The sequence below is a fragment of the Ptiloglossa arizonensis genome, chromosome 4, assembly GCF_051014685.1.
Source record: "Ptiloglossa arizonensis isolate GNS036 chromosome 4, iyPtiAriz1_principal, whole genome shotgun sequence".
In the NCBI taxonomy this organism is placed as follows: domain Eukaryota; kingdom Metazoa; phylum Arthropoda; class Insecta; order Hymenoptera; family Colletidae; genus Ptiloglossa; species Ptiloglossa arizonensis.
The window spans coordinates 27034498-27048141 of record NC_135051.1 but is presented as its reverse complement, the minus strand read 5'-3'; the positions used below and the strand labels follow the sequence as shown (position 1 = coordinate 27048141).

Here is a 13644-nt window from a genome sequence, read left to right as displayed (position 1 = left end):
CGACGGTCGTAAAAGAAATTTTCGTTTTATTGCCGGATTAACTCCCATCGACTCGGTAGGATTTTCGCGCGTCCGTCCGGCCCGTGGCGGTTTTTACGATGGTGTTCGTCGGCCGGGTCACCGGTAGAGGTAGTCGGGAAGTCAAGGTCTTCGGGGGAAAGTCAACGAGCCCCGAGATCCGACGCCGAATCTTTTAGCGAACCGTGAATACACCGGTGGTGTTCGACGGGCCCGTTGCTTGTATCGTTTTACAGCGCCAGCGTGCTTTTCCTCGGTGAAAGAAAGTGCCTATTCCACGGGACATATTTCCACGGGACCGATTCGGGACTCGGAGCGAAGGTGCCGTAAAGTTTACGCGGGATGCAATTCGTTTTACTGCGCGGAGACAATCGCTCGGCCCTCGTTCGTCGACCCTGCGCCGTTTCTTGCCTCGAGGAGGCGTTTTATGTTGGTCGATTACAAACGTATTTCGTCGGTGTTTGTTTTGTTTTTTTTTCTTCCTTCGTACGTTGGCTCTTTCGGTGACGGGAAAATCGACCACTCGGTGACGTTCGCGTTCCCTAGAAGGAAAAGATTTCACCCGAGAGACACGGTCCTCTTCCAGCCGAGAAAGAAGAGGCTCGCGAGGATCGATCGCGTAGGAAGAATCTTGGTTCGCGATCGACTTGGAACTCCGTGTAAAAAAGATATGACGGTCCTCGGTATTCGCGTTCTCGAGTCCGTTCGGGGCGCGTTCCACGGGGAATTATATAATTCGGCGTGGTAACGCTCGCTGGAATCGTAGTCTCGGAGCTCGCGGGTCGACGGGCGGAGGTTTCGGCGGGTTCGGAGGAGGCGATGGCTGAAGCAACATCGGGCCAGCTGCTTCGTATATCTCTCGGCGGGATCGTCGCACACCACCAAGAGCTCGACGCCGGGGCGTCGTGCGTGCATGCGACGCCGGGCTAAACAGACGCGCCCGCGTGCCCGGAACGCGAGAGCATTCTCTAAATATTATCGCACAATATTTTTATCTCCCGGTGGATAAGTTATACCGCGCGGTGGCCCCGCCGGGAATCTCGAAAACCGGCGTTGCCTCTCCGTATCGATATTTATTTTCCTCCGGCGAGAGGTTTCGCGCTGCCTCGCGAACCACGGACGCCCTCCTCTTACCGCGGGCGAAAAATATTACGAGGAGATCTCGTTTTATTTTTACCTGCTCGCGGTTCGGAGCGTGTTCCATCTACCCGCGGAATCCCGAGAATTTCCCGCGGAGAGCAGCCCGGAAGAAGAAGAAGGCGCCTTCTCGTCAATGGCGCGGCCACGGAACATCGAGAACGCGGTATTTTCGTGTTTCATTCACGTCGGTACGCCGCGATAAATATATGGACGATCTGGAATATTCAACGTCGCGTTAATAGCGCTCCGGTGTGTATTGCTTTATACATATGCATGGCCCTCGATTAGCCGTCACTCGCGATCCTCCCGTCCTGTCTAGCATCTAATCGGCCAGATACGAGGCTCCGAGTCGCTACGCGATAGACCCCTGCCCGGATTCTCGTCTTTCGAGAATCGTTCTTCCTTTTTCGAACTTTACGCCTCTACCGAGAAGAACACCGCTAACGGAGTTCATTCGTACTCGTTTTTCCCATCAAAGTTTCCATCGGGGCGATTTTGTCCTCGCGAGAGAGTAACCGAAGGAAGACCTCGAGGAAAACGAGCGCAACACGGACCTTTGCACGCGAAGAACGTCGACGAGAGATTTTTGCTCGGTCGGGGACCTTCGATCTCGATTCGTCGAAGAGGTCAAGGTGTCGGTACGCGAGCGCAAAGCGGAGGTCCGCGAGGGTTACGAGAAAACGAAGGCGTAGTTTCGAAAGGTAACCTCGAAACGAGCCGGGTACCACCGTAGCTTTTTTCTCGGCGTTCCTCGGCGGTCGGTTCGTCCGCTTTTCGACCCCTCCTCTGCTCCTCTCGACGGCGAGAGACGTCGAAATCGTCGTTAACGGTAACAAAGGTCGGGGCGTACGCGTGCAAAAGGAAGAACGACCGACTGCTGGAGAGCGAGCAAAAGGAAGCTCGAGCGGCTGCTTACAATTTGTAATCGACGTGGCTACCTGCGCGGCGCTAGGCGGCCGCTCGGGGATCGTCGAAAAAGCACGGTGACAGGACCCCGCAAGAACTAGTCCCCCCCTACGAAGAGTTGACAGTATTTTTGTTCGGCGTACGAGACGCCTTCATTACCCATACACCCGATGCGAGAGAGGAACTCCCATTCAGAATTCAGACTCATGAATACGCTCCTGGGTCCCGTTCCGAGAACTCTCGGAAGGCTTGTGTTTCGCGGACCGAGTCGGAGACCACCTTTCGGGGCCCGACGATCGTAACTCGATTTTTGCTTTTGACTCGTCCTTTCGGGGACTACCGTCGGGGTGTTTCGCCCACGGAGTATTCTTTTCCGCTCGTCGCGCCGAATTCGGTGCCACGGAACGTTCTTTAATTCATCGACGAAGGGAACTCGAATTTCGATCGTTGCGTGTTTTTTTTTTTTTCTTTTCTTTTCCGCCCCTCCGTACGTCGACGCGCGCCGCGATAAACACCACCGACGGGCAGCCCGAAAGCTACTCGCGGAAACCCGAGTAACGTTCCATTCGACACGGCGGAAGACGCGATTCCGCCGGTATGATGGATGAACGCCGAGATCGAGTCATATTTTGTAACATAGTATCCGTCGTAGTTGCCACGTAGTTTGGAAAAAAAAGGAAAAAAAAAAAGAAGAAGGATAAAACGGTATCGTAAAAGCGTATTATGTAACAGCTCGCGGCGTGGAAGAAGCGCGGAACGTCTTGAAATACAAGTTTTCAAAGTACGTATCGCGATAGGTTATTATACTTACAAATCGGTTAGACGCAGAAACGGAATCTAATTCCTGCTTACTTCGTATGAATAATTTACTCGAAATGTACGCTATTTATTGCCCGGGAGCTCCTCGCGCCGCGCGAGGCGAAACAGCGGAATTAACTCTCAATTAGCAAAGCGAAATACATATTATATAATTGGAGCCCGATTAAAGAAATAGGTACAACATACGTTTTATCTAACTAAATACTTGTCGGTACTTTCGTTAATGCTAATTAATGCAAATGAACCCGTTACGAAAGTGTGGGTAATCGTCGCGATCGATGTGAAATATTTCCAATAGGGTATAAATTCGAATTTTTTGTTTTTTCCGCTCCCGTCGAAAGTTCGACGACGCCGAGCGCGAAATTTCTCGAGCGGTACGAAACAACGGTCTCATCGACGTTTGGTACCGTGCCCCGTTGCCACATTACGCCGGTTGGCACCGCGTACCGATACTTTATCGTCCCCGGGCAATAAACATCGCTCTCTATCGGTCGATCTTATTTTTTCCGCGTGGAGAAGAGCGACGCGCGGTCGCTCCGTTTCGATTTCAAAGCTCGTGGTCGGCAACCCCTAAACGGCGATCGTGGGGACGACCATCCACGGAAGAATTTTAACGATATTCGTCCGCTCGGGACGGACGTCTAATCGGATCGCGTGGTTTCGGTGTCGAGAGCGCATAATCGTCTTCCCTTTGGTGGTGGATTCCGCGAGATTAACCGGCACTTCCATCGAGATTTGTCGTCCGTCTCGTTTTTTACCCCGCTCCTTTTGGCCGCGCGTCCTTTCGGTAAGAACTCGTGGGTCCAATTAAGAGCGAGCAACCAGCCGGTTGCATCGTTCTCCGCGCGCGTTTTGTTTCCATTCTGATCGGCACTACGCGGCGCCATGAAAATGCTTGAGAATCTCCGGGTTCGCTTCTCTCTTTCTCTCTTTCTCTCTCTGGTCTTCCTCGTTGGGCTGCTCGCGCCGTCGAGAGAATTCCATCGCGTTCACCGACGCGTTTCCGTTTCTATACGTACGAATTGAACAGTGGGGGTCCAATTAAGAGGAAGCACGCGAAGGAAATCGCTTAGAGAAAGACTGGCTTGGAACAGCGAACCGTGGGCAGCCACACCGGGGGTACGGGGTAGAAACGAGACGCTCGGAGAAACGGAGAACGAGAAAACGAGAGAGCGAGAGAGAGAGAGAGCGAGAGAGAGAGGAGTCGGTGTCAGAGGGATGACCGAGCGAGAAAGAGAGACACAAGGGAATACACGCGTTGTGTGCGCGCTGGCGCGCGCGTATACCCAAGTACGCGTACGTACCAGGGTATACGAGATACGATCGTTCCTATAGTTTTAATACCGCAATTACCACCGAGTCTAATTATCAAAGCTCTTACGTGTGTGTTCGTGTGTTACAGATCAGACAAGAGAAACCCTACTACATCGCGGATCCGGAGGTGGACTCGCTGGTGAGTATTTCCTTATTCGTAACTGTCGCGGACCTCCGACGATAAGGCCCCGATTTCTTCCGAGCCGGGGGCTTTTCCTACCCGCGGACCGTTATCGTTGTTTCTTTTCGCGTCTACGCGCACGCTCGCCTCGTTTGCGCCTAATCGTTCAATTTTATCTGGCGATCGCGCGCCGGCCACCCGGCGCGTTCGTTTTGAAGAATGACGATGGAAAAGTTGCCTCGGATCGCCGCCCCGGGACGGGAAGCGTTTAATTGTCGGATGGAAGTTACGGGAAGCCGGGCCGACGCTGGATATATACGACGCCCGTTGGAAAATCAAACCAAACGAGCCGCTGAAACGAACGCGCTTCCGGTTAAACGCGTTTCGTACGAAACTCTGAGCGTTCCCGATCCCCTCCACCCCCTATCTCCTATAAGAACGAGATTTCAGAAATTCCCGGGCTCGTCCTGCGAAACCACCTACGAACGACCATCTCTCGGTTCGCGCTCGCGCCGACTTTGAAGATCCGACGTACGCAAAACTCCCAGTCGCGGTAATTAGACGAAAGAAACGCCCGGCGACGACCACCGTTGCCTTTGTTTCCTCCTGGTGGACGACCGTGGCAGCCATTCGAACGGCAGACCTTCGAAACACCGGAGGAAGAGATATTTCAAACGACTACTCCGCGTTCTCCGATCGAGATAACGGAGCAGTGGGCTTTTTAAATAACTCGGGTGTATTCCCCGGCTGGACGAGGACGCGCTCACGGGGCCCCGGCGATCCTCCGGCTCAACGTCGACCTGCCATTATGGATTCCTTCTCCGGGAGGAGAGAGACTTTTGTCCTTGTTGCTCGGGACACTGGCCTTTCCTCGTTTACCGTTTCGTATCTCCCTCGGAACAATTAGGCGCGGCTGTCCACGCTACTCGATCGGAAAATCATCGCGTACCATCGAACGTCCTACCAACCGGGCATTGTCTCGCCATTCGTTTCAATAATTCCTCGAGAAAAATTCAACCGTTCGTATACTCGAGCAGGGAACAGTTTACCGGTATTCCACTCGGACAATTTCCGATAGTTTTCTCTTTAATTGGCTTCCCAGAATGTGCCATTTCCTCGATATTTATCCAATCGTTCGTTTCTTTTAGAAATTTCGAATCTTTCGTCGTGGAGTGTCCCTTGCTCGCAGAGACCGGACGTTACTGCTCCGTTGCGAGTTTCCGTGGCGTTGTAGTTTTGTATTTTGAGTGGGTTCGAGCCGTTAAAGGTCGACGTATTTTTAAAGGAAGAATGGTATTTTTAGCTCGTAAATAGAGAGGTTCGGGTATTCGGACGAAATTCAAGAGGGATCGAGATATCCGTGATATTCGAACGCAAAGTCCTGTTCCGTGACGCATGGAACTCACGGCCCTGTCCTCCGCTCGAAAAGCTTGGCGCGTTCTCGCGAATATCCGGCCGTAATTCAAAATTGGATATATCGAGCGTGTTAATGGTGAACCGGTGTACGGTTCCGCGTACACGGGCTTTTTTTTCGAGCGCGGAACGGCCGGGGCGGAGGGCGACGCGGAGGAACGGACGACGGGGATGCATTTCGTTGACGTTGTTCGCATCGTTGCCCTCAATTTTTCAAAATGTCACGCCCGTTATCTGAGCTGTCATGACGGCATCGGTCCGCGCGCAAACATATCCACGCAAGGTGTACCGGCTCGCATCTCGCGCCGCTGTTGTCACAACTGTCGGCCGGCCTCGATCCGCCGAAACGAAAAACGAAATAAAACAAAAACACGGGAGCGCGAGGGGGGAGGAGAGAGAGAGAGAGAAAAAAATTCGACGGAAAAGAATGGAAAAGCGAAACGTCGAAAACGCGGGGAATATTGCGCGCGACTCCCAGCACGACGCAATTATGGCTGCCCTGTGTTAAGTTCGCCAACGACGACGTCCTGTGCGTTAACAAACGTGCGTCAACATTACGAAAAACGAACGGAGCTGGTCGAGATTCGAAAGACACGAATTTCTAGGAACTTTTCGCGCAGCTTTTCCGCGACTCGGCGAGTTCGTCGAGACCCAGCGGATCGAAGCGCTCGTTGAACATTGTTTATCGGTACGCGATGAATTTCTAGAATTTGTTCTCCCGTGTGGTATCGTTGCGCATCGTTGCGCATCGATTCACCGTTATCGCGGTATCGTTTCGTTTCTTCCGTGCCGACGTAGCTAGGTACTTGGCTCCTAAAATAAAACGATCGTGGCCCGTAAATGAGTTATTACGGCCGGCCATCGTTGATCCAGTCACGGTCACTATCATTACACCTGTTGCTGCGAACGGAATAGTTCGAAAGCGTTTCCTGCGAGAAGCGCCACTTTTCATAAACGTTTCCCTCCGATTCGAGTCGCGTACGAACCTCCAACGATTGTGTTTCCCGCGATTGGAAAAATTCACGCGACTAAAAATTAATCGCCGACTCACCCCCGGGCACCGCTGGTTCCCACATTTTCCACTTTCTTAACATCGAGAGAGGAGCTCCGTTCTCCCGATAATCTCTTCGAAAATAATTCCCTCCGACGGCGGGCAAAAACTCGCGAAACGAATCCGCTAGAGAATTTACGAACGGTCGGAGAAGCCGAGGCGCGAAGAAACCAGTGGGGTTCGGAGAGAGACAGGGAGGATGGGGAGGAGGTTGGAGCGGAATCTTCTCGAATCGAAAATCGCAATCGCGGGATCGGTCGGTCGGTCGGTCGGTCGGTCGCTCGTTCGCCGCCAGAAGCTGGCGTGGCTTCATTACGTCCGTGGCAAATCGCAATCTACGAGCAATGAGCTTCTATCGTAAAGAACAGGCACGTAACGTCCGCGGTTTTTGCTCCCCCGGGCCCCCACCACCACCCTGGCCCGTATTCTTTCTCCCTCGCTCGGGGCCCTTTTTTTACCCCCTCTCCCGCCGCTACCGGCCTTTCTTCTCGAGGGTCTCGGCGTGCTCGCATGGCCGTCGATCGACGCTCGCTTTTTGCCGATAATTTCGCGGAATGGAAAAGTCCGAGATCGAGGAAGCGTTCGATGACGGGGTTGAGCCGTTTCTTCGTCGCGGTGCTAACGTCGCGGTCGAACGATCGCGCTGGAAACCGCACCCAGCTCTGGAAAATTCAACGCAGACGTTGGTCGCTCGGAAAGCGCGGGAAACGCGCGCGAAAGAATGGCGTCGAGCCTCGTCGATCCACGAAACGGTAAATCTCGTCGATACCGGATAACGCGTTCCCATTCGCACCGCTGTATCTTTCGAATCGAAGTGGAGAGGAGTTTTCTTTGAAAGAAAATTTCGAAACGGGTAAAATCGTCGCAGGATCGTAGGTGTCGGTTCGAGACTCGACGACCGTCAGGATTTATCCCAAGTGTATTTTTCGCACACGAGCAGTCCTCCGCTCGGTACCTTTAACCTTCGCCAAGAACGCGAAGAACGGGGTCGGAGTTGTTCCACGCCGGAAGCGCCACTTACAATGGCGGACGAGGTAAAACGTGTAGCGAGCTCCTTCTCTCGATTCACCGAAGGTCAAGGGTTTCCCCGGGGTTAAAAGCGAGGAGAATCCTCGCTTCGCCCTCGGCGAATCTTTTCAGCGCGGAGAAAGCCACCTCCATTCTTCGACGGAGTCCGTGTTTTCCGCTGGCACGCGGATCCTAGCCGAAAAATATCCACCGCGCCCTGGAAACCTCCATTCGAGCCCTTCCGGTGACATCTAATTCCGTCGAACGGTGTTTCGACCCTCTCGATGTTCTCCAAATTGCGACTCGAGCGTATTTCTTTCGATCGTGGATTAGATTCCGGGTAGATGTTCGATAAGTGGGATTTCTCTCTCCGGGAATTCTTGTATTTTTCTTCCTCGAGGGTGCAACGGTTCGAGAGTTTCGGTATCCGCGATATTTTACGTCGACTGTTTAAACGGTACGAGATCGATCTTCTCCGAGTCGACCGACAAGACGACACCAAAATGGCCCCGTTCGCCGAAAAGCGAAACGATGGCTCTCCCTCCGAAAAGTTGGCGCGCTTCGTTACCGAGCATCGAATAGAGCGCGGTACGGTTGAATCGATCGCTCGTTGGACAACTTTTTGCTTGGATTTTGCAGTTTACGGTTTCGCAACGAGTCGAGTCACGATCCGTCCTACGGTGTCGTTGGATAAATTGCACGTTCGAGGGTTTTTGTCGGTATCGAATTGTCGTGCGTCTACGCGATACTCCGGAGTTAATAATTTTCACTGGTAATATGTAATCTCGTGCGCGCGTTGCGTGTACTTTTGAGAACACACGGTGAAAACTATCGGTGAAATTCAGGTCCAGAAGGATATTATTACCGTTATTCGAGCCTCGGGATTCCCGAGCGTGACCGAGGACGTTGTCTCGCGATAATTTCCACGGGAATTTAAATATATTCCGGCCGGTGGTCTGGTACCCGAAGCGACCGGTGCCGCGCCGGTAGCCCCTTTTTCCCGTGGTTTCCGCGACAGCTTGGGAAGCGGAGTCGGTCGTTTCGCGTCGCGGTGGCAGCTCGTGGGCGGACGAAACGGTGGCCCCTGCTTCTTCCACGACGTCGTAAACGAAACGAGGGAAGGAAAGACGCGCCGCGGAACAGAGCAAACCGAGCACGCGAGGGTTTACGGGCCGCGTTCTTCGAGGGCCTCCGAACGGAACCGAGAATCAGCCTTCGCACACGCGCTTTAATAATATTCCCATTAGCATAAGCGAGAAATGAGCCAATGAGATGCTAATTGCCGCTCTTGCGTTTCGAGGATAATTATTACCACGAGGGCACCACTCGGCGGACGTCGGCTCGACGACGTTCTCGTGCCGCTCGGGGTTTAACCTACCCGGCAAAAAGGAACTTTTCCCGCGACGGATGCACACGGTGTTCGAGAAGTTGCCAGAACGCTCCGGAGAGATCCTGCCGCGGACAAGTACCATTTTTTTCCAAGTATCATAAAATTACCAGCTTTTCACGGTTATCGGCAAAGTCTCCGGTTCGATCGATACCATTGGAAAACGCAAGAAGGGTTGCAAATGCATTAACGTTCCCGATTACCGCTACTTTGAGCGTTAACACCGTCACGTGTCTCGTCGCTGGATTCAAAAGACACAACGCGTCTCTAAGATAACTCGATGACTGCTCCACCCCGATGTAAACACAAAGTTCCGTGTACGCGAACTCTCCACTTTTCCCCGTGTTTTCAATGTACCGATCGCGAGCTCGCACGCGCGGGACACCGATCGTTAACCGTGAGCAATTATTCGCGGACCGATCCCGGAGATCCAGGTAACAAGCTGCGCGTCGCGTATCTTCCACCGCGTAACCACTGTTCTGTCACGCAGCACGTTACGATCGTTGCGTCGCTCGTTAGATCCCCAGTGCATCGGTGCATCGATGCATCGGTGCATGGGAACGAACGCGTAAATCACCGATACCGGTGAGCATCGATCGAACGAACGTCCGTCGAATTTTCGTCGACCTGTCCGAGAACTTTGCCGGAAATCGTTCCAAAATCGCACGAAACGCGTTCAAAGGAGTCGCGTCGAATAGGTGTTCCACGTATCGGTGAAACGATACACGTGTCGCAGCTGTTCGCGTTGCTCGACCGTCTGTATCCTTCGTACGTTATTTTTCAACGACGAGTACGAGAGACGGGCAAAATCGCGGAGATTGCCAGAAACGTCTCCCGGCGCGTAATAACCGCGGCCAGGTTTTCGACGAACCGGAGTCCCGGGACGAAATTGCAACAAATTGGCAATAATCGGCGGATAATTCGCCGCGAAGGACACCGCCGGCCTGGGAACCGCGCGCGAACAGGGTCGCGATAATCGCGTGCCAAACGCGCGCGGGACGCGACACGCGTGCACCGGGCTCCGACACGCGAGGAGAAGGGAAGATTTTCGATTCCAGCGACCCGAGAGGGTCGACACGGCTTTCAGGGTACCGTTATCGGGATGCTGTTTCCTGGAACGCGTACCCCGATATCCTCGATCGGTGATCCGATCGAGAAACACACTCGATCACGTGGAAAATATAATACACGGGTAACGCGAATTCACGAATGGGCGACACGTTTCGATTATGGTTCGATAGTTTGTCCCGGATTACAAATTTCCTTGCAATCCTTCCTCCTTGTCGAACGACAGTTTGCTTCGTCGATTCGCAGATCGGTACTCTCTAGCAATTTTTCAAGTTTCTTCGCAAATACTTTCGAGCCATTCCGTGCGTTAAAAATGACCGGAGAAACTCGCTCGAAACTCCTGTGGAGCGAGTCGTCAAGAGCGAACCTTCAACTTCGAATAGCGATAGTTAGCGTTCGTGGTTCGAGGTTAAAGCCACGCTCCAGGTAGCGGAAAGCGTTACGGTTCTGCGAGTGAATTTTGCAATTCGGCGAGGGACCGATCGTTATTCGCTCGGGGCCGGAAGTTCCGCCTACAATTTTGATCGGTTTCGCGAATGAAAACTCAATTAATAAATATTCAATCGGAACATCGCGTAACTAATTGATAAGCGTGCCGGTAACGGGCGCATGAATAAAAGATCCGTGCCGGAAATCATCGGTTCTCGTTCGACCCGACGCGAAATAATTCGCGGCATATTTAACGCGCCGCGATCGAAAATCGCCGTGTTCGTTCCGCGCTGTTACGGTCCCTTTCTTCGCGCGTGCGTCCATTAACGGGAACAAAACGAGAGCGACGCTGCTGTTTAAATTTTCGATTACTTTGTTTCGTTCGGGAGTAAACGTAGTCACGGTGGACGTTCCCGATCGTTTTCGATCTCCGTTGTTCGACGATTTACGATTCGAAAACATCGAACGTTGCGCTCGATCGAGAATAATTTCGCTCGCGTTTCCACGCCTCTTCGAGCGGTCTCGCGAAAAATCTCATCGCCCACGCGAGCAGCCGTATCTCGGTCCCTCGAATTAGAAATAAAAAAAAAGCTGTCCGCGAGGCTGTAGGAGGTGGCCGCCGCGGCGACCGTTCGACGAGTCGAGAGGAAAAGAAGCGTTTCAGGGGCGTGGAGGGCGAAGCATGTGTAAAGTATAACGTAACAGAGGGACTGGCGAACGCTGCCACGCTGGTGGTCCATTATACCGGTCTTCTTGGCGACGAGGACCGTGGCTTCTCGCAACTTTGTGACGCAACGCGTCACACTCTCTTGCCAAGATATTCGGGGATTTGTCCAGATACTCGCTACTTTTTTACCAAATCACAAATCTACCGAGTTCTAGCGAATCGTCGGCTAGAATCGGCGAAATTTTAAACCGCGTTCGACTCGAATTTTTCCGTCCAGGGAAAGACGGTCGATCTTACGAATTCCAGAGTACGTTCGTTCGAGTTCCAGGAGGACGATCGGAGGATCAATTTGGGTAACGGGCGATCTCTGACGGAAGATAATAAAATACCGCGTTTAGGAGTTTTTTGCGAGTCACCGTTGGTTCGCTCCCGCGCGATAGGATCTCCCGTTAATTAGAGACCGGATTAACTCCGCGTCGAGCGGAATAATATTGTTCGGCGTACGTTCCCTGCGAACATCTTTCAAAATACGGTATCCGGGGATTGCTCCGGTGTAAATAACGCCGGCGTGTTACCCTCTACTTTTTCGGATAGGAACCGGCGTATAAATTTCGCTGTTTATGCGCGGCCGGCGTTGCTTACGTTCGGTCGATCGTACGCGGCCAGGTACTCGATAACGGCCAGATAAGCGATCGCGGGACCGACTCGCTCGTCGACATATTTTTCCGCCGCGTTGTTTACCTTCCTGCGGGTGACGTTGAAAAATGGATTCGCGAGCGGTTGTGAAAAACGCGCGCACGGTGTTCCTCGGCCTTAGACCGATGCAAATTCAACCGAGCGGACGGTTTTTCCGCGGACGAAAGAAACGATCGGCTCGTGGACGCGATTCTCGCATCGAGGAATGTCACATTTTTTCAACTGGAACGAATCGATCGATGTTTCGATCACCTCTCAGAGCGAACGCGTTATTATTTTTTTTTTTTCGCTCCGAGTAGATTCTTCGTTGATTCGAAAAGCTTGGAAAACTCGTCGCAAAGGAGAACGTTGGTAAAATTTTCGAGACGTTTCGAGGAGCGAAAAATTGTCACCGTTTCTCGTCTGTAATTCTCGAGGCTGCGGCGTTGTTCGTAAGGGCGTCGATCCCCCGAGCGTGTTTCGCTTTACGCGACGTCCTTAAAAAGCGACAGGAGGAAAAAAAAGAACTCCGGTCCCGCGACTCCTCTTTTTTGGGTCTGTCGCGGCCCTCGTTAAGGCCGTTAACGCGGCGAAAACTATTTCGAAAAACGCAGGTGCCCGACCCGACTAGCTCGCTCCCGCGCGTGCTCGTTACACGTATTCCCGCTCGGTTATCGTAAATCAAGCGCCGATTAACGTAATTGCCGGCTTGGACGGGCAAACGTTGGGACGGCGGTATCTCGGCGGTCTAATCTGTACGAATGGGGAAATTGAAAATTTGCGGAATCGCCGAAAAAACGGCGCCTGCCGACGCCTCCGCCGGCTGCCGGAATAAATTTCCGCCTTCGCCTCGTACGTTTCGTTTTATTTTGGCAAACGCGCGCGCCCGAGCGCGGGATATTCTCGGCGGTGGTTGCTGCCACTGGTGTATCCGTGACTTTTTCGCCAAACGAAATATTCCTCGACGATATTCGTTGAAATAATACTCGACGCCGCTACGCGAATACGAATCGTCTCGTATCCACCGAGACGACGCATCGGTGGTTCGTCGAGCGATTCGGAAATCGTACGTTATCGCGGGAATATTTCCGTTTCCACGACGATCGCTCGAACGGATGAACGTTCACGGACTCGCGCGGCTCGCCGAGACGAATATATTCGCCGCTTCGTTCGACACCTAGCCTTCCGTCGAGTAATTTTCCTCTTTGGAGGAACGAAATAGCCACGAGCTCGCCGCCGGACCACCCAGCGCGGTACGCGTACGCTCGCGATAACTTCTTTCCTCCCTTTCCTCGGTTTTCTCCTTTTTCCGCGTCTCCGCTTTCTTCCGTTCGTCTCCGTTTCGGAACCGAGATCTTTCCTCGTGTTTCCTCCTACTTCGCGTACGCGCGTAGAGGTACCTGAGTCTCGCGAGCGTTCGGTTCTTTCCAGGTTGGGTCGGGTTAGGTTACGGCTAGACCTCTCTCCTTTGGCAGTGACGTTGCGTCGACTCGTCGGGACTATAAATCTCCGGCTATTAAGGCGGCAGTCCGCCGTTTTGATGGCCCGTGCCAGGACGCGCTATCGTCTTAATACGTACTTCGTTACGCGCGCGACCCTTCGGGAGCTGTTCCGTGTCCTCGTTCCGA

At 53.0% G+C, this 13644-nt stretch overlaps 1 protein-coding gene across 6 annotated transcripts in view; it reads left to right on the top strand.

The window, feature by feature from the left end:
• Hth (Meis homeobox homothorax) overlaps positions 1–13644 on the top strand; it is a 440142-nt gene that overhangs the window by 27942 nt on the left and 398556 nt on the right. For all 6 annotated transcript variants that reach the window (XM_076310509.1, XM_076310510.1, XM_076310508.1 and 3 more), the window contains exon 4: positions 4286–4336. In XM_076310509.1, coding sequence (XP_076166624.1) covers positions 4286–4336 — 51 coding nt within the window. The remainder of the gene's footprint in view (positions 1–4285; positions 4337–13644) is intronic.